The sequence below is a fragment of the Dipteris shenzhenensis genome, chromosome 1 (assembly GCF_047967505.1).
Source record: "Dipteris shenzhenensis isolate YYH24624 ecotype China chromosome 1, Dip_SZ_1.0, whole genome shotgun sequence".
NCBI lineage: Eukaryota > Viridiplantae > Streptophyta > Polypodiopsida > Gleicheniales > Dipteridaceae > Dipteris > Dipteris shenzhenensis.
In genome coordinates, this window is record NC_141596.1 from 997,262 (window position 1) to 1,017,023 (window position 19,762).

General features: G+C 43.8%; 1 protein-coding gene across 1 annotated transcript; it reads left to right on the top strand.

The window, feature by feature from the left end:
* Positions 1-4,978: 4,978 nt before the first annotated feature.
* LOC147905227 (appr-1-p processing enzyme family protein) lies at positions 4,979-19,482 on the top strand. Its single transcript, XM_087379139.1, has 7 exons — positions 4,979-5,845; positions 5,978-6,026; positions 7,910-8,012; positions 8,145-8,240; positions 8,484-8,558; positions 8,785-8,854; positions 19,118-19,482. Exons 1-7 carry the CDS (start codon positions 5,156-5,158, stop codon positions 19,196-19,198), a joined length of 1,164 nt encoding a protein of 387 aa, XP_087235265.1. The 5' UTR covers positions 4,979-5,155; the 3' UTR covers positions 19,199-19,482.
* The last annotated feature ends 280 nt before the right edge of the window (positions 19,483-19,762 follow it).

Consider the following 19,762-nt stretch of genomic DNA (forward strand, 5'->3'; position numbering starts at 1 on the left):
CAATGTCGGCATCTTTCATAGCATCCTTGCGGCTTCAATCCCAGAGCCTCAGGGTTTGAGAAGCAGCTAGTTCCTGCTAGTCCATCATCGTGAGGACTCGGTTGAAGGATAGTTGAAGTGAAATGTTGGCCCTCAGGTCAGGCCAACATGGGCACAGGGTTAAGGCTAATTGCAGTTCCTGAGCACAGTCTCGCTCGAAAGCAGTAGAATGTTCTAGACTGACCACCATTCATAGTTAGACATGAATATGATGATGAGCAGTTAAATCAATAGCAAAAAATGGTGTGGTGCACCGAGCGTGATATCTTTTAGAAGGTGGTTTGCATAGTTAGTACAAGGCTTTGTAACAGGAAGAAGGGCAAAGAGAGCAGTGTGTGACGAATACTCTCCCTCTCACTTGAGCTTGCTAGGTTAGGAAGTTGCTACATTGAGTGTTCATTGCAAGCTTAGGCGGCTTGGTTGTAAGAAGCATATCAATACAAGTTGATTTCCTTTGTCTATACATTGTCTATTCATTTACAGTGTCGTGCACCCAGTGTTGTTTTCCTAAGTAATGTGAACTCGGTTCTCCCATCACCATTCGGTTCTCCCTTCAACAAATATCCCCAAACTCTCAGTGTTAATGTTGTCCTCTATTTTGTCACTTGAGTATGCTACATTAAGGATTGCAAGAGTGAGCATCTTCACTAAGCACTGCACAAGAATGGGATAGCACCGAGCACCTTAAGTTAGTCATGGGTGTGAACTGAAACATCAATAAGGCCACCTTCCCCATTCACAAAGATGACCAGCCAACCATAAGCGAAGCCTACTCCAACAGATATGACATGGCATCAAGTCACAAGATCCTTCCAAGTCTTCAAAGATATCACTGACTTGAGCTACCTGGAAGAGAAAACTCTACAACTTTAACCTTATAATGAGTAGATATCATGGAGGTGAAAGCTTTGACAGAGTTCATATAACAAAGTTTTCTATTGTGAAGGGCAGCACATCCCGCTAGATTCAAAGGTGGCTACGAGAGCCCAGATATTTTGACAGCCCCTACTAATGACAAAGATGCTAGTCTACTACTGATAAAGACACTAGTCTACATAAAAAATGGCATGTCCCCTTTTTAAGCAACCTGATTTTTGGAGAATCTATTGTTGTGTAATTTAAGGATGCTAAATCCACCCAACATACGCCTATGCATCATTGATGGTGGAGGGATGATTTCCAAAACTTGCAAGACAGTGATTCCAATGTCAAATACAAATTTCCTTGCTTCAACTTCCCAAAGCAACTCTCAGGCTCATACACCAACTAGAAACTTTCAACACCATGTATGCTGAGGTCTCGGTGTTGTCACCTCTATCCATTTCTTCAAGCTCTTAATAATTTTGCTACTATGTGGGACATCCCCAAAAGAGCCCTTACAAAGAGTGGCAACTAAACCTCTACTTAGAACTAGTGTTCGACCCCAACAAAGGCCAGACCTTCAAGCAAACAAGCCTAAATCTCCATACCCATCATGTATACATTTGAGGACATGCACGACACCAAACAACCGAATCATTATTTTTGTTATATCTTGCAAAGATTGCTTGATTGGCACTCCATTGTTCAATCATCGCAATCTTCATAAGTTTTGCACAGTCCTTGATCCAAGGATGGATTAACATCAAGAGGGTGGGCATGTTAATTGAGTAGCACAAATATAATTAGGATTTTGCCTTGAAGCCATGTAGGCCCTAGAAGGTTATAGTGGCAGTGTAGAGAGTAAGAAGAGAGCTTAGGGTTGGCCCTCCTTCAAAAGGTGGCATGTATAAAAGGGAAAACCGTCTTCTTCCATGAGTTGTGTTCTTATTTCCTTCTCTTGCTTCTTGTGAATGCCATGATTCCCCTTCCCTTGTTCATTATCTCCCTCTCCCTCTCATCTTCCCTCCCCTTCTCTCCAATCTTCTCGTGTGGATTCATGAGTGCAATAACCTGGGAGCCTCAAGAATGACACTTGTGGATAGCCTTTGCATGCATTTCTCTCAGCAAGGGTGGGTTAGAGGTGAGCTCTCTGTCGGCTTTTTGATAAGATCCCCATGACATGTGAGTCATTGTAGAGGACTACACAAGTCTCTGGTAATATTTGCATACTTACACTCATAGTACTCTAAGTCCCACACCCAATAGTTAATATAACCTGATCTAACCACACATGTAAGACAAACCAGACTATCAAAGGTTTGGTGATATATAGCCAAAGAGGGGTCTTTTTTCACCTTAACAACAAATGGCTCTTGGCTATTTATACCTTAAGCCTTGGCTGCCCTTCTCAAAGAAGGTTCTCCTAATCATCTGTCCTTTGAAAAGTCTTCCCTCAAATTGTCAACTTGCGTAATACCTCTTGAATTACTTTGTTGTTGCTATCTCTCCTCTTCTTCATTTGTTGTTGCCTTGCTTGCTCTTGAGACCCCCTTAACCAACGATGTTTGTTTCCTTTTGTTTTCCAGGGCACATAGGGCCACTTGACTACCAAGGTAGGATGGAGGAGTATAGTTGATTTCCTTTCATGATCCACGCAGTGTTGGAATTTTTAAAACTCACTTGTGTGCGGCCACCCTAGTCACAGTAAGAGAGATCTGCATATTTTCTTCTTGATCTTCATGCTTTCTTGGGAATTGAAAAGTGCTAATGGCTTATTTTGATTGTTGCCAATGCTTGGCACTTCTTGTGATTGATTGTTTTTAGAATCATAGTCTTCAATTTTGTCCAAGCTTACATTGCAGATATCTTGAGTAATTGACTTCCGCGAGATCACCCCTTTGCAAACTCTTCCCTCAGACCATCAACCCTGTGTAATACCTCTAGAATTAGTTTGCTGTTGTGATCTCTCCTCTCCTTTGTTTGTTGTTACTTTGCTTGCACTTGAGACCCCCTTAAACAATGATCTTGTTTTCTTATGTTTTCCAAGGCACATAGGGCTACATGACTACCAAGGTAAAATGGAGGAGTATGGGTGATTTCCTTTCACGATCCATGCGGTTCCCTACCTCTAGATACTAGCATTGTTATAGCAATGCTTTCAATCTAAACTTTGCAGGATTGTGCTATGTTTCACTAGTCTTTCTTGGAACTCCTTCTAGGCTTTGACACTTTGGCCACAAATTGAACAGTGGCTTGGATTGACTCTCTTAAGATTGCTTCAATAATGCCTATGCGTTTCTCCTTTACTATGTGACATAATAGTCATGCATAAGACTCTGCTACTTAGCCATTATCACAGCGATAAACATTCTTCCACTGGTTATCTTAATATAGTTGCAAATGGTCAAGGCATTTGCTTTTCTCCGTCATTGATTAGCTAGGATAATTGGATGAGTAATTTTGGTATTGTGCTAGTGTAGGTCTTTCCTCACGTATCAAATGCCCTTTTGCCATGCTCTCCTTAAGATCTAGCCTTTTCGGGTTTTTTCATAAAGTCACTGATAGTTGGATACTACTCAAAGTCATGGTTATGATCTTGCTCTTGGAATTTTTAAAACTCACTTGTGTGCATCCACCTTAGTTACAATAAGAGTGCATATTTTCTTCTTGATCTTCATACTTTCTTAGGAATTGAAAAGGGCTAATGACTTATTTTGATTGTTGCCAATGCTTGGCACTTCTTGTGATTGCAGTTTCTTTTCAAAGGATTGTTTTTAGAATCACAGTCTTCAATTCTGTCCAAGCTTACATTGCACAAATCTTGAATAAGTGACTTCCTCGAGATCTCCCCTACTGATAAGTTGGTAACATGCTATGATCATTTTCCACTTCTCATGATAATAGCTCCCTTGCCATGATTATTTTTAGGAAGATCATCTTCAACGCTTAGGTTGCAAGAATCATATGAACTTATGCAGCTAATAGAAGTAGCTTCTTGCAATTGATGTATTGGCTTGTGATCTATTGGTGGATCCTGACCAACATTGTGGTGGGAATCCTTAAAAAACAATGCTGCTTGCTGCAAAGGATCTACATTCTACATTTGCAAACTCATGTATTGTTGGCATCACCATGCTAAGGTAACAGACTCTGAAATGGAACACCATCGAGATGTTTAAAAAGAAATTGAAAACCAAGGTCTGCTGACTCCCTCTTCTCAAATGAGACTAAGTAGGTTGCTGCTTGTGTTGTGTCTTGTGTTTGCTGCTCCATATTGTTTGAGACCTGTGGGTCTTGTTGGGTAATTAGAAGTCTTTGTGTTGCTTGAGTGTGTGTGGTTTGTTGTTATTGCTTGAGTGTGTGTTTTGTTGTTATTGCTTGATGCTTTTGTTTTTTATTGCAAGGAGTGTTGGTTGGTTTGTGTTTCGAAAGCATTTACTCATTTGTAGGCCAAAAGCATGATGTGTGCATTGTACATGTTACTTTCGCAGGGGTGAGAAAAGCATTCACACACGTGCTTGTGTTTGTGCCTCCCCCTCCCCTCCCCTCGCCCCCCCTCTCTCTCTCTCTCTCTCTCTTTCTCTCTCTCTAAGAGCCAATGCAAACACAATACTGGATGGGATGCTTGAGAAAATGTAAGTTGAGAAAGATTTTTGTTAATGTGGTCCAAATAAGATGGAGAAAAACCAGTCCTACTGGCATTAAAGCTCAATAGATCCTCATTAAGGGCAACAAGGAGTTACACACAACTGTTTGATTAACTTGCATGTGAGAAGGGGCCTATGACTGATCATTGCATGTTCTTATTCTCCCCCTCCCTCATTAAGACTACTAAGACTATTGTTTGATGACTTAGCATATTTGATTGTTTGGTGAGTTGATGCTTAATATGTGTAAGGCACTCTTTTGACTTATTTGATTGTTTAGGTAAGGCGCTCTTTTACTTGAGCAATTGCTGGTTAATGGAGTTTTAGCATCGTGAGGTAAGGGCCTCGGGCAGTCATGAACCTTAAGGTACATAAGGTGAGATGTCTCGAGAGTAAAAAAACAATGATGCAGGTTTTTTTTTTTGATTCACCCACCCACTCACCCATCCATTTGATCCTATCGAGCGGCACCTGCCGTGGGTCTATGGTGCAAGTTGTGGGAGTTGACTCGGGCTGACTCGACCATTAGGGGAGACCCTTTTGGAAAGCTCAACCTGGGGACACCCTTTTAGGGAAGAGAAGAAAGTTGAGTTGAAGAATAAGCCTTGATGTTTCCTTCACTTTTGCGATCAATACCTCTTGTGAGCTTGAGCTCTCCTCGCCATCGCCGTCTGCATCTCCATTGCCATTGCCTCTCAGCTTCTTTCGCCTGCTTTTCTATCCTCCCTTCCATCTTTCTGGCCTCTTCTCCTTCTTCCTCGTCGGCCTTGCTGCCTGCAAGCCTTTACTCACCTTACCTTAACCAACCTTGCAAATCCTCCTCCTTCCCCCCCTTCACCGCTCATAGATATCCTTTTGGCATGGCGGGCGGTGACGAATTTGGTCATGCGGCAGTCGCAGAGATTGCCGATCGTCAGGAATCTAGCAGGAACTGTCAGGCATACTTTCCAGAGAACAACGGCTTGCATCAGGCTTTCGAGCCGGAATACGACGGACGTCAGGGACCAGGACACTGCTGTCGAGAGCAGGCACATCCATTCGATGACCCTCCGGAGAACGAAGCTGTAAGACAGAGCACCCCTAACGGTATCGGACATCATGCACTGGAACAGGTCAAGACGTCGGCTGCTGAATCGAGTTCTGAGCAGAGCGTTGCATCAGGATCACCGATACCGTCCGAGGAGATCAGACGGAGGAAGATGGGAGGTGAATGGTTTCGGCTGAGCAACTCGTGTCTGCTTGCTCTGCATAGGGGCGATATCACAAAGTGGAAAGTGGACGGAAAAACTGATGCTGTTGTGAGTAAGCGGAGTTTCCTCTCTCTTAAAGGCTTTGAAAGTTTATAACTCACATTTTATATACAATCAAGAATACCAATTGCTGTGAGATGAATAGTTTGTGGGGATTAACGCTTGGAAAACACGTTGCAGGTGAACGCAGCCAACAATCGCATGCTTGGAGGTGGTGGGGTTGATGGAGGTTTGTACCACTCATTACTGTATATCTGCTTCCACATGATGCATTTTCACAATTGCTGTGACCGTTTAGTGGATGGCATGCTTATTAATGATAAACTTTTTGCCAAATCCCAATCATGTGCGCTGGGTGGTTTTTGCTAAAGGAATTCAAGGGTAGTGCATTTGGAGCATCCACAAACAATCTTATATGTTCTTGTGCCTCATTTGAAAGCGTCCCGGGCAAGCCATACGGCTAGATCCCCCCCCACTCCCCCCTTTCCCCTTCGCACCGGCCTCTAAAACAACAAGAACAATAGTCAATCTCCCCTTGACACATAGAAAAGCCAAGCGTGCAAGCTCATAAATGCTTCTTTTGAATCCGCAAGCTCAGTCCACCTTCAACAATTGCAATTTCTGCTTTCAGCATCGGCAAACATTTGTAGGGGACATCTTATGCAGTCCAGTGTGAGGAAAAATAGAAAGTCCTTTAGAGTGTAGTATTTATTTATTGGTCATGGCTGTAAATTGTGGGACGAGTAATGCCGCTTTCATGTGGTGGAACAGGACATCAATGTGAGGAAGATGAAAAGTTCTTTAGATTGTAGTGGAACTTGTTTCCTGCTATGAGATACAAGCGGAGTTCTAGTAGTAATGTAAGTGTTGTGACTACAAAGCACACGGTAAATGGCAAACATTAAGTTGGCAAGAGTGTGCAAGTAGCCTAGATCAATGGGTGAGGACTGTACAGAATGAGGCAACTATCAAGTAGTTGAATGTTTGAGCTGCTATACATGCTCCCCATTCTTACAGGGGATGCTCAAGCACCTATTGTATGTATGTGTGTGTGTGTGTGTGTCTGATGCATGCATCCAAGAGATGCTTACTATCATTCTACAAATTGGGAGCACTTGTGGGAGTAGGTGAATATTAAATTTTTGAGAGGAGTTTTTTTTTTTCATTTAGATCAAAGGAGAGGACCTTCAGTATGAGTTTTTAAAAGCTTTGGGTTCCAAAGAACCCCGCCCCCCCCCCCTCTCTCTCTCTCTCTCTCCCCAACCCCCCAAACCCCCCCCTCTCTCTCTTCCCCTTCTCCTTTCTCTCCCCTTTCCCTTACATGCCCTTAAAAAAAAAAAAAGGGAGAGAACATACACATAGACCATGTACTCAGGCTTACATTTTAAAACAGAATTTAGAGGACCTTCAAATCATTGCAAAAACAAAGAGGTCTTTTGAATGTTCTCAGTTTTTAAAAATTTCTAGCCTGCAGGATTATTTAGTGGCACTCTATGGCATATGCTGCAATTGTGCAATCGATGGGAAAATTGGTAATGTAAGGAAGCGTAGTGATACATTGCAGTAAATTTCAACAATTCATGTTCCATGTTGTCTAATATAGAAGGTCAGGAGTTTTTGGCCTAGAAGAGTTGAGTTGATATAGAGGGCAAGGGGCACTCAATTAGGGAGTTTTACATTCCATACACTTGTGAAACAGGAATGTTTCATATGTGAGGCCCCATCCTGCCTGCAGCCATATATTGATAGATTCAGGCAAGCAGTGAATTTCACGTCTAGCTTCTCTGGTTATGATGTCTATGCTATGCTGTGTTGACCTTTGAGCTCCATATCTGGTTTGTCGAATTTGTTGTACTCACGCTAACTTCCAACAAGGGCATCTGTACTCTAATGAACATGCTTTTCTCAGTTTGGCTTCTCAAGAGCAAAATGGTACACTTCCTCTTTAGTGTGGACTTTTATTTTTAGAGAGATCCAATTTATGTGACATGCTGCAAGGTGCTGTCTTTTATGCCTTATCTTCTGGCTGGTTGTATCATCTATTTGTGGGCTTTCTTGTGGTCCAAGATAGAACTTGATGAATTTAATGCCATTTGTTGTTGGCATGGACAGCTATACACAGAGCAGCTGGACCTAAGTTGTACGATGCATGCTATGAGTTGCCCCTTGTAGCCAGAGGTGTTCGGTGTCGTACAGGAGAGGCAGTTATTACAGAGTAATAATAAAGTAGTGTAAGATTCTTGGGTAATAGTACAGGGTTGTGGATAGGGCTATCATAGTTGAGACTTGAGATGGAATTTTTCATCCGTTTGCTAACTGAGTTTTTTTTTTTTTTGGGATTTCGCAGTGGATTTCGGTTGCCTGTCTCTAAAATCATACATACTGTGGGGCCCATATATCAGGATGAAGAAACTTCAGCACCTTTGTTGGAAAGATCTTATAAGTAAGTAACACATTGCCTCTCTAATTGCATTGGTCCTTTATTACGTAAATGTATAGCTCATGCCTTCTACTGAAAGAAGCCCAAAGAGCACCTATTTCGAATGAACCTTTTATAAAGGTCGAGACTTGGCAATTGCTTTTTCTTTCTGAATTGAATGTGCCCTTCACCCCTCGTTCTTTTTCCCCTCTCCCTTTTCTTCCTCCCAGAGGCTTTTCACCTTAGTAACTGTTGCCTTTTGTGCAGGAGTGTAATCTTGCTTGCAGTTGAAAATGGAATAAAATACCTCGCTTTTCCAGCCCTTTCTTGTGGCATTTATGAGTAAGCAATGGCTTGCCATTAGTATATGAGACTTTAAATGTATCACCAAGTTTCCAATTATTTTTGTATTGATTTGTTGCACTTCCCCGTCTTCTGATTTCATCCAGTATCGTCTTTGATGTTTCTCAAGTTCCAGTTTGCGCTTACCAACTACGCATTTGTATGTGACGATGACGGTCTCATTTCTCTTAAGGCCTACGTATCAACTTATAACACATTTTTGCAGTTACCCGCATGATGAAGCAGCAGAAATAGCTTTGAGAACGGTCAATGATAATGCACATGGCTTGAAAGAGGTGCGTATACTAGAGGTTATGCTCTCTCTTTATGCTTTCATAGTTACCATTTAACGTATCTTGAATACATGTTAACTTTTGTGAATATATAATTGCAGGACAAGTTTCAGAGGTTATGCTCACTTTATGCTTTCATAGTTAACGTATCTTGAATACTTGTTAACCTTTTGTGAATAGATTAGTTGCAGGGGGATGAGGCTCTGCCATCTCGCTTCCGGTCTTTACTTTTTTTCTTAAATTCGAAGGGGGTGGGGGGGAAAGGCAATTGGACTGGTTAAGTTGTCTCAATGCTTGAATGGAAGAGTTATCTTGAATATATATACTATAATTTGCAAAGGCTGGGACATGTATCTCAGTGCTTCAATGATATGGTAAGTTGTAGTGTATGTTTACCACTAGGAGCTGGAGCCTTGCTATTTCAGCCTGATGTTTTTTCGTATGGTGACTCTTGCATTTTATTCGTAACCTTCTCTTCGTCCACCCTAGTTCAGAGGCGCAGGAAGGGGCAAAGGCAGCAGCCCAAAAGGGCCTGCCAAAGGCCCTTTATAGGGCTGGTTGGACCAGCCAATCCAGTCGGCTTTTACAGACCAGGTCGGCTTTTAGAGACCAGGTCGGCCAGTCTGGTCGGCCAGATTTGGCATGACTGGTCGGTTAGGGGCTATACAAGGAGGGCCTCTAGGCCCTCATTTCACATCTTCTGAAGCAGCCAGTCCACTAGCAGCAGGAGCAGCAGCAGGGCTACCTTTGGGCCTACATTCAGGAGGAGAAAGAAGTACCTTGTGCTGCAGACCTAGCTCACAAGAGGCTGCCCACCTAGGCTGGTTTCCAGACAGCAAGGTGGAGAGGATCATTTTGGACGGAAAGTCTATGGACGCTCGAGGTGGAGCACGCGGGCTCGACTCTAGAGAAAGCCGGCAGATACAAGAAGTACCTTGTGGTAAGATCAGAGGACCACACGATTGGTGGGACTTTGGATCTATCTCTTTTGTATTGTGTCCTTAGCTTTGGACGGAAATATATTATTTTGGTGTCTTCTATATGTGGCTGGTTCATTGTCTAATGATGAGTCTGCACATCTATCTGATGCACATTAAGTTAAGAAGTCTGTGATTCCACTCCCCACACCACACTGTCTGAGCTCCTGGGCTATTCTATCAGTCTTCCGCTGTGCGTACCCTCTGTTGGTCGATTTCTAACATGGTATCAGAGCCCCAGGAGCTTGAAGGCAGGGACCTCACTGAAGGACGACCCCGATTTAGAAGCTCTTGGGAATCGACTTCCACGACTGGAGGACGGTGTCCTTGCGAGAAGGAGGGCGACTCAAGTTCAGTCAGGTGCGTTTAGAGTTCTGGTCTAGTGAAGGTTGAGTTTGTTCGACTTTGTTGTGTGGTTTAGCAGCTTCAGTCCCTGCTCTTCCTTCCTCCTCTCCTTGATTTCTTTCTTTCACCATCCCTAACTTTGGAGAGTCTGGGAAACTGGATGGGTCAAATTACCCGATCTGGAAGGTGAAGATCCGGAGTCATTTAGTGGCTCAAAAGTTGTGGAAATTGACAACGGGAGTGGAGGCGAAGCCAGAGGATATGGTGAACAAGGAGGGGAAGATACTCATGCCAGTAGATGGAGAGGAGCTCGAAGCTTGGGAAGACAGAGATGCCCATGCCCTGGCATTGATCATAGGGACTACGATGGACTCTGTGCTTCCTCACATCCAGATGGCAGACACGTCAGTACAGGGGTAGACCATTCTGAAGGATTTGTATGAGACAGACAACACATCCCGGATCTTGCATCTTCAGCATTAGCTCTACAACCTTGATATGGATGAGGGAGATTCGGTACATGACGACTTGACGAAGGTCAAGGTGGTGAGGGATCAACTGGCATTAGTTTCTCAGAAGGTGGACTCGCGCCATTTGGCCTTGATGGTACTTAAGGAGTTTACCCTGGAGTTTCAAACGCTTTGTAACGATTGTGACAGCAGGACAGAGGACCAAACCTCTGACTTTTAAGGACCAAACCTCTAACTTTTAAGGAGTTGGGTCCATTACTGCTACAGGAAGAAGCTAGGGAGAAGCTCTACAACAGTGACAAAGATGACAAGGCGCTGCTAGCGAAGGATTACGCTGGCGAATGAAAGGGCAAGCCTAATGGTGGCAAGTCCAAGAAAGATGACTCTGATGACGAGGACACTTCCAAGAGGAAGCAGAAGAAGAAGTGCTTCTATTGTGACACGCCAGGTCATTTTGCGAAGGATTGCAGAAAGAAGAAGGCGGATCAGAAAAATAGGGAGGAGTCCAACTTAGATTCAAAGGGTGATACAAAAGCCAAAGCAAATGTGGTAATCTAAGAGTTGTTCTTGGTGACATCTCTGTGTGTTATTGAGGTCAGATATGCCGACCTAGAAACCAAATTGATGATGTCTGACATTGAGATGTGGATCAACAAGCAGTTGGATACCTTTGTGAAGGTGAAGGACAGCATGGAGTGCTTGGTATCTTTCAGGTGCGTGGCTGTTGATACACGAGGGTGGATTCCATGGAGTGCCCTAGGGTTTCATGTTCAGAATGGTGTACTTCAGAAGGGGACAGTACATGATTACACAGGCTATTGGGGTGTGCCTCGATGAGGTGCATATTTTGCTTTCAGAGCAAGCACAGAGGCAGTACAACGATCTGGTATGTACTTGGTGTTCTTAATTTGAGCCTTTATAGCATGCCATGGAGAGACTCTGCTCTTCATTTGTCTCAGGTAATGCGAGATTGGAAGGAATTGGCCTTCTTCGAAGGCAGAAGGGGAAGTGTGGGTGCTTCTTCAAATCTCGGACATAGATGGCTGGAAGGTGATGGACACGGTGTACTGAAGCCATAAGAGTACCTGCTTGAGAGCTCGGTGAGAATCCGTGGTCGAGGTTATCTGTAGATATTCATTTGTTGCGGAGCTTGCCAAAGGAAGGACGGGTTGAAACAGACCCGGTTTTTCACTCATTATGTGTAAACTACTCAGTGCTTTCTAACAACTTGGAGACATGGAGTTACATACTTTTTATTCAGAATTTTATAAGGTGCTCATGGATGCATACCGGAAGAGATTGCATGAGAGTGAGAGATCTTGCAAACTCGACAATTTGCTGGATATGAATACCAATAAAGAGACATACACAATTGAAATTTGCAAAACTTACTGACAGTACACTTGGGTTGAGGGGCTAAGACGCCCCCCCCTCCCCCTTATCTAGACTCACTTTATTTCTTGAAAAAAAAAAGAGATACAAGACCAAGGTGCAATGCACCTTCCAAACTTTGAACTCAGTTGATGACTATGACCTAGACGGAAGGCTTAGGAACAACTGTAGAAAGAGATAAACAGTAGAGAGAATACTCCATGGTTGAGACTAGAATGGATTCAGCTCTTGGACAACCCAATCCTCAAGGAAGAAACCTGCAATAATCACCACTTCCATCCAACATTAGTTGCAAGCACTAGTTATCTAGGAAGAGGCGAATATCAACATAGAATTGTGCTGCAAATGAGATAAACTTGAAATTACAAACTCCCCTCATGACTTGACTCCTTTGGAGATGGAGTCCTTGATGCATCTGCAGCCCCCTTGGGTGGGAAGAGTGAGATCATGGGGCTGGAGTAAGAAAAGCTCAGAAAAATGCCCTGTAGGCTAGAGAAAGAAAGTCAGAAAGGGGTTATACTTTTAGAGAGAGAGTGTTATGGCTGCCTCCAAGCTGAGAGATTGAAAAGGGGATGCTGCTGCAGTTCCAAAGGTGCGGAGAGAGGATGTTTTCTGCATGGGATAGGGCTGGACCTGTACAGAGAGAAAATCACTGCAGTAGAGAGAGAAAGCCTGCAGAAAGAGAGAGAGGGTGCTGTTTGTAGAAAAGGGGGTAGGGGCAGATTTAGAGAAAGGGGGATAGACTAGCAGAAGGGGAGAGAGATAGGGGAAGAAGGGAGGAGAAGGGGTAGGAGAGAGGGAATGAGGTAGGAAAGAGAGGGAGAGAATGAGAGGGAGTAGGGAAGAGAGAGAGTGAGTGAGCGTAGGCAGGAAGGAGGAAGGGAGAGTAGATAGGATTAGATGTCACATCAAAAAGTACATAGTAGGGAGTGTATGGAGACTCATATAGTTCCTCCACATTTTCCACCTAAAGGACCTCTAACTTGGCCCTTTTTCCCCTTCATTACAGCCATCCCTTCCCATAGAATTTTGCCCTCAAAATTTCACAGCATGGCTGTCCAAAAGTGCAGCAAACAGCAACTACTAATCAATCCGGTAGGAGATAGGGGTGGTCCTAGACAATGCTTTCTGGCTGCCATGAATTTTCATCCTCAGGGAGTCCCCGCCACTGGATAAGATACTCTACGTAGGCCTTGTTCCGGAGTACATGGTCTCTGAAACCCACGATGCGTTCCGGGACATAGAGGATGTGGCCCTCTTGATCCATAGGTGGCAACTCTGGAAGAACATGGACATGCTGTCCAACATGTGGTTTCAGCAAAGATACATGGAAAACATCATGGATCTTGGAGGTACTGGGTAGCTCCAACTGATATGCTACCTCTCCAACCTTGCGGATGATCCTGTAGGGACCGTAATACCTATGAGCAAGCTTTGTGTTGGTATTACCTTTCAGTGAGGCATAACGGTTCTTATGGAGACACAAATGCACTTAATCTCCTTCTTTGAAAGACAATTATCTCCTACGTTCATCTGCATATTTCTTCTGCTTGGCTTGGGCATCGTGCATATTCCTTTTTGCCAACTGCAGAAGGGCATCCATCCTCTCCAAGTCATTCCGTGCTTGCTGATTTTTCACAGCCATGTCACGAATTGAAGAAGGCATCCCGACCTTGCATCCGTACATTGCCTCAAACAGGCTCATGCCAATGGAGAGATGCTTGGTAGTGTATTCAGCAAGTGACAACCATTTATCCCAAGACTCCTGAGTATCACGACAAAAATGCCTCAAATATTCCTCCACCCATTTGTTCACCCTTTTTGACTGTCCATCAGTCTCAGGATGTGGTAAGCAGTGCTAGGTGTGAGTAAAGTACCCATTGCTGTAAATATCTCATGCCAAAAGTGACCCATAAACTTTGCATCTCTGTCATTGACAATTTCCTGAGGGAAACCATTGAATTGCCAAGCAACCTGCGATGCTGAATACTGGGTCTTAGTGGGTATGAAATGGGCCTGTTTTGTCATTCTATCCACCACAACAAAGATGCTGTCCCATCCCCTCTTCTGTAGAAGGCAATATGTGATGAAATCCATTGCTATGTGCGTCCATTTGCCCTTTGAAACGGGTAATGGTTGCAAGAGGCATGCGGGTAACTTCTTGTCCACTTTATTCTGCTGGCAAGGCAAGCATTCAGCCACGTATTTAACCACATCCCTCCACATGCCTTTCCAGGTAAAGCTCTGCTTGATTCTTTCATATGTTTTAGTGATACCTGAATGTCCAGCCATGGGAGAGGAGTGCATTTCTTGCAAAACCAGCTGGTGGTATTTTGAGTCTGGCACTAAATAAATCCTGTCTTGGCACCACAACAGCCCATTATGCAATTTGAAATCCGGATAACCCTGACTAGAAGGCTTCTGCAAATCTGAAAATATGAGAGCTGCTTTAGAATCCCGCATATACTCTTCCGGAATGCCATGAATCCACTTCTGATATATGGTAGAGATAGCAGACAAATTGCAATCCCACATTGTGGACAAGGCATCTGCAACAACATTTTCCTTTCCTTTTTTGTACTCAATGTCAAAATCATAGGATTGGACTGCAGCCAACCACCTCTTCTGCTTATATGACAAATTTGGCTGGGTGAGGAAGAATCTGAGTGTCCTATGATCTGTTTTCACCTTAATTTTACTTCCGTACAGATAGTGGTGCCATTTCTTGAAAGCATACAAGATAGCCAGCATCTCTTGATCATAAACATGGAAATTGACTTAATTGGCATCAAACTTCTTGCTTTCAAAGGCTATTACCCTGTGTTCCTGCCTCAAAACAGCCCCCAATCCTTCGCCATTGGCATTTGCTCCCACAATGAAAGGACGCGAAAAATCAGGGCATACCAAGACAGGTGCATGAGTGAGAGCAAATTTTAGGTCTTCAAAGCTGCGTTGTGCTTCCCTTGACCACCCAAAAGCATCCTTCTTCAAGAGGTCAGTAAGAGGAGCTGCCCTCTTGGCAAATTTGCGAATAAAGCGCCTGTAGAACTTAAAAATCCTCTCAATTGGGTGGGATTTTGTGGCTGTGGCCAATCTTTGATGCATTTCACCTTTGCAAGATCCACCCGAATGCCACGTCTACTCACAATATGCCCCAGGTACTCAACCTCCTTTGCCATAAAAGTGCATTTGCTGGCTTTTGCATAAACCTGATGCATCCTTAAAATTTCCAGCACTTGCTTCACATGCTTAATGTGCTCTTGTCTATCCTTGCTGTAAATGAGGATATCATCAAAGAAAACCAACACGCATCTAAAGAAGTGGCTGTACTATCTTGTTCATCAATGCCAGGAAGGTGGCCGGTGCATTAGTCAATCCAAAAGGCATCACCTTGAATTCATACAAGCCTTGTTCTGTGCAGAAGGCCGTTTTGTGCTCATCTCCTCCTTTCACCCTGATTTGATGGTAACCAGACCTCAAATCTATCTTTGTGAAAAATTGAGCACCCTTGAGTTTCATCCAAGAGGTCATCTATCCTGGGGATTGGAAACGTGTTCTTGATAGTGGCCTTATTTAGATCCCTGTAATCAATGCACATGCGGTATGATCCATCCTTCTTCTTCACCAGAAGCACCGGAGCGGCAAAAGGAGAAGTGCTATGAGAGATGAAGTTCTTCTCAAGCAATTCCCGCACCTGTACTGCCACTTCCTCCCACTCAACCTTAGAAAGACAGGATGGGGCTTTGTTTATGGGCTTACTGCCAAGCTCTAGAACAATGGCATGATCCACATTCCTCTTGGGAGGCAATTGGGATGGCATATCAGCAAATACATCAGCAAACTCCGATAGCAACTGCTGCATATCACAATCCTCAACACGGGGAATGCTACCCCCTTGAGATATTGACACATTCAATGGGTAGAGGGCATGTTCCTTCTTGAGCTCTCTGGCTAACTCCCTTGCTGAAATGACCTGCAATTTAGGAGTGGCAATGCCATGCAATGTTACAGTTCTACCCTTGTGGACAAAGCTGAGTGATAGTGCATTTAAATCTATGCTGATTTTACCCAAAGATTTCAGCCAATTGCAGCCGAGGACAGCATCTATTGGGCCCATATCCAGTGCCAAGAGATCCCCAGCAAATTCATAATTCTCAGAGAGCTTGATCCTTGCACTTGGCAACAAAATTTAATGACCAAATGCTGTCCATTTGCCACTTCTACTCTCAGCCCATGATCAATCTCAGTAGCAATCAGTCCCACCTGAGTGCTACCGCTGTCCACAAGCATGTGAACAGTCCTTCCAGTAATTTGTCCTTTCAATCTGATAGTTTCAGCACTTTTGGCACCCATCAAGGCATGATAAGAGATAGCATAAATGGCTTGCTACGCATCCCAATAGATCTCCTCTTTGTCCACAGGAGCATTGCCATGTGCATCCTCTCACGCAAGAAAAGGCATAGCAACTTGATGCTCCACATGAAAGACTTTAGGCCAACGGCCTCGAATGGTACATACGGGCTGAGTGTCATTGGAATGTATACCATGCATATTATGTTCATTAGCACCACCGGGCTCAAAGGGGAAATCAGCCCCCTTCGTGGCTCCAACATCTGGAGCTTCTTCCACGATTTGTGCACCCTCTGAATCATCCTGAGTGGCATCCCAAGTCTCAGAAGCATCCATCAAATCCTCATCATCCGATATCTCAATAATCATGCTGAGTTTTGCTGTACCACTGTTATGCATTTTGCAAATGGAGTCCACTTCTCACCACAGTTAGCATAAGTTTGTCCTCTTGCTGTCCATAATAGCCCTGGTGTGTGGTTTAAATTCTGATTTTTCAAGTCCAACACTTGGCTTCATTCCAATCATTCACCTTAGGCTTCTTATCAACCTCATTTGCATTCCCATATGCACTGCCCGGTGTCATCTTATATTTGCTGGCATATTTGGGCTCAAATACCTCTGCCAATTGGGTTGCACTCTCAATTGTTTGAGGGTTATGTGCCTTCACATCTGGAGCAAGAGAAGGACTTAACCCATGGATGAAACGCAACATCTTTCCCTTTTCAGATACGTCCTACACAAATAGGGAAAGCCTCTAAAAGCACTGCAAGTACTCTTGGACCGTACCGGTCTACGACAAGGCATAAAATTCAGACAAGTGGGGATACAAATGTAGTGACCATCAATTCTTTGAAACCCCTGCAAGTGGTTGGTCTTTGACGAATCCCTATGTATCGCCACCATGTGTGGGCATAGTCCTGCATATGCATACTTGCAAAAATGATGCGCTCGACTTGGCGTAGACGCGGAAATAGTCTTCCAGCTTCGTGAGCCACTCCTTCAACTCATTAGGAGTGCGAGTGTCCCCTTTAAACTTATGCACTGCTTGATATCCTTGGCTCCATAATTCTTGTGTGTGTAGCCTCTAGAAGTGCGGGCATCATCACGCTTGAGGTTCACATAATCGGAGAAGGGCATCTCAAGTTTGATGGCCTCAAGTAGGGCCTTATATGAAGGCAAAGAATCTGCCAACATGTCATCAAAAGTGGCTTGCTGCCCACCACCAACCCCCTGCTGCGTAGTAGCTGCTGCCATCTGATGCACTGGCTGAGTTTGGCTATATGTGCTCGCTGGCGGAGTGATAGGTGCATGAACCCCGGGCTGGGTCTTTGTGCCAAATGCATCTCTCCGAAATGATGGCATACCAAAGGGCTGAGAAGAGGACTGACCTTTCTCTGAGGGGTGTGGGCTGCCATATAAACCAAAGCCAGCTCCAGGCATACTCGCTGGTGCTGTGAAAGGAGCACTAATTGGATGCACGGGTTTCCCTGTGCAGTCTGTCCTCTCCAAGCTTGGACAGCATCTAGACCCTTCTCTGTTAGATCTGCCCTCCATGGTGGATCTCCTCTACTGGGTACTTGTGCTTACTCTGCCCACATGGCAGCCCCATGCCTATTACTATTCTATGGTCCACCCCCCCAATACACTCCTCATATGAGGGCTCCTATCCCAACAGTTCCCACAGGAGGATGACTTTCAGGCTAGGATTTGACGGGGAAATGGGGGGCTACTCCATGTGCCCACTATGGGTTGTCTGGCATGTCCTCAAGATCTGAATGACCGGGACTATGCCAGAAGATCTGAATGACCGGGACTATGCCAGGCTTTATGGGGGCACTATACAAGTCGGCTGTCTGGGCTGACTAAGCTGACCTGCTGGTTGGAAGATTCGGCTTTGCCCCTTGCCTGGGCTGCCAGCCTCCTGGCTTCACCCCTCTACTCAAGCCTCCAACTGGCAGTGGACAAGAGGAGAGGGACAAGAAGCTGTGGTGCAGATTTTCCTTCAGCACTTCGGATGAGATCTGGGCAGCACTTTTGTACCTGCAAGTCTACGTTTTGTGGCACCTATGTGAGCAGACAACTTTCAGTTGATCTACCCAAGACGAGATTCTGGAATCTTCCAAAACCTAGATGGCAGCTTTTGCTTGAGTACTGATGAGACCATAACTAATTTATTTCAACTAATTTTTAAGATTTGATATTTCCCAGTCTTAAGAAGGCATATAGATACTTTGTGCACTTGACTGAGAGTTTGGAAATGGTTTCTTTCATTCTTCTGCTGTGAACTAGTATCAGGTGTGTTGGTTATTCTCTTATAAGCATTCCACATCTGCTGTTGCGGGTTGATGAAGTGGCTGGGAAGTCATGGTAACTACTCATGGAGGAGTGGAGGGTTTTCACCATTCTCGGGGATATTACTGCATTTTTCTTCCCTAGATGCACTGTCTCAACAAAGTCATACTTCGCATTGATACTAAAACTAATTTGGAGTGGGATAAAGCCGACCAATTGCCTTCACTGTTGCACATTGCTAGGTCACTTGTATGCACATCCATGGTCCTATGTTGCCGAAGCTAGCCAGACACCTTTCAAATATGAATGCCTTGTTTAGTTCAGGGAAGAGTCGCTGTTTCAAGATTGCTTTATTGACCTGACAGTTTGCAGCTTGTGATTTACCTGAAGTGCAATGAAAGAGACTAAACATTTGCTTTCTGTCTTTTGGGGTGAGGCAGGTCCACTTTGTATTATATGAGGAGGGCACTTGGGTAGAGTGGCTTTCCAAAGCAAACCAAAGCTTTGAAAAAATCTTGTAAAGGTGGTTTAAAAAAAAAGATGCATGCCTATCTCATGCGGGGTCTCGCAGCTGTGTAAGCTGTGATGACTGAGCTCAAATTTGATAGAAATACTCCTATAATATAGACTTCGATCCAGTTTATGTCAAGATTGAGGCTGTATCATCAGCATGAATTGTAATTGAGTACTACAGGAGCTTGAACAGAACAAGAAATTTGTACTCGATGGCTCTTCCGAGTTTAGGGTGGGTTAGTAATACTTTAATGTTAGGTTACAAAATGAGAGATGTTGCATTTCTTTTGTAATGTGAGATCAGCTTTGTTATGTGTTACACTTCTTTAGGTATGGTGAATGAAAATTTTATTATATATATATATATATATATATATATATATATATATCTCATGTGAGATCAGCTTTGTTATGTGTTACACTTCTTTAGGTATGGTGAATGAAAATTTTATTTTATTTAAATAAAATTTTCATTCACCATACCTAAAGAAGTTTAACACATAACAAAGCTGATCTCACATGAGGTCTATAACAATTTCTAATTGATGTCATTGTCCTCAGGTTTATCTGTT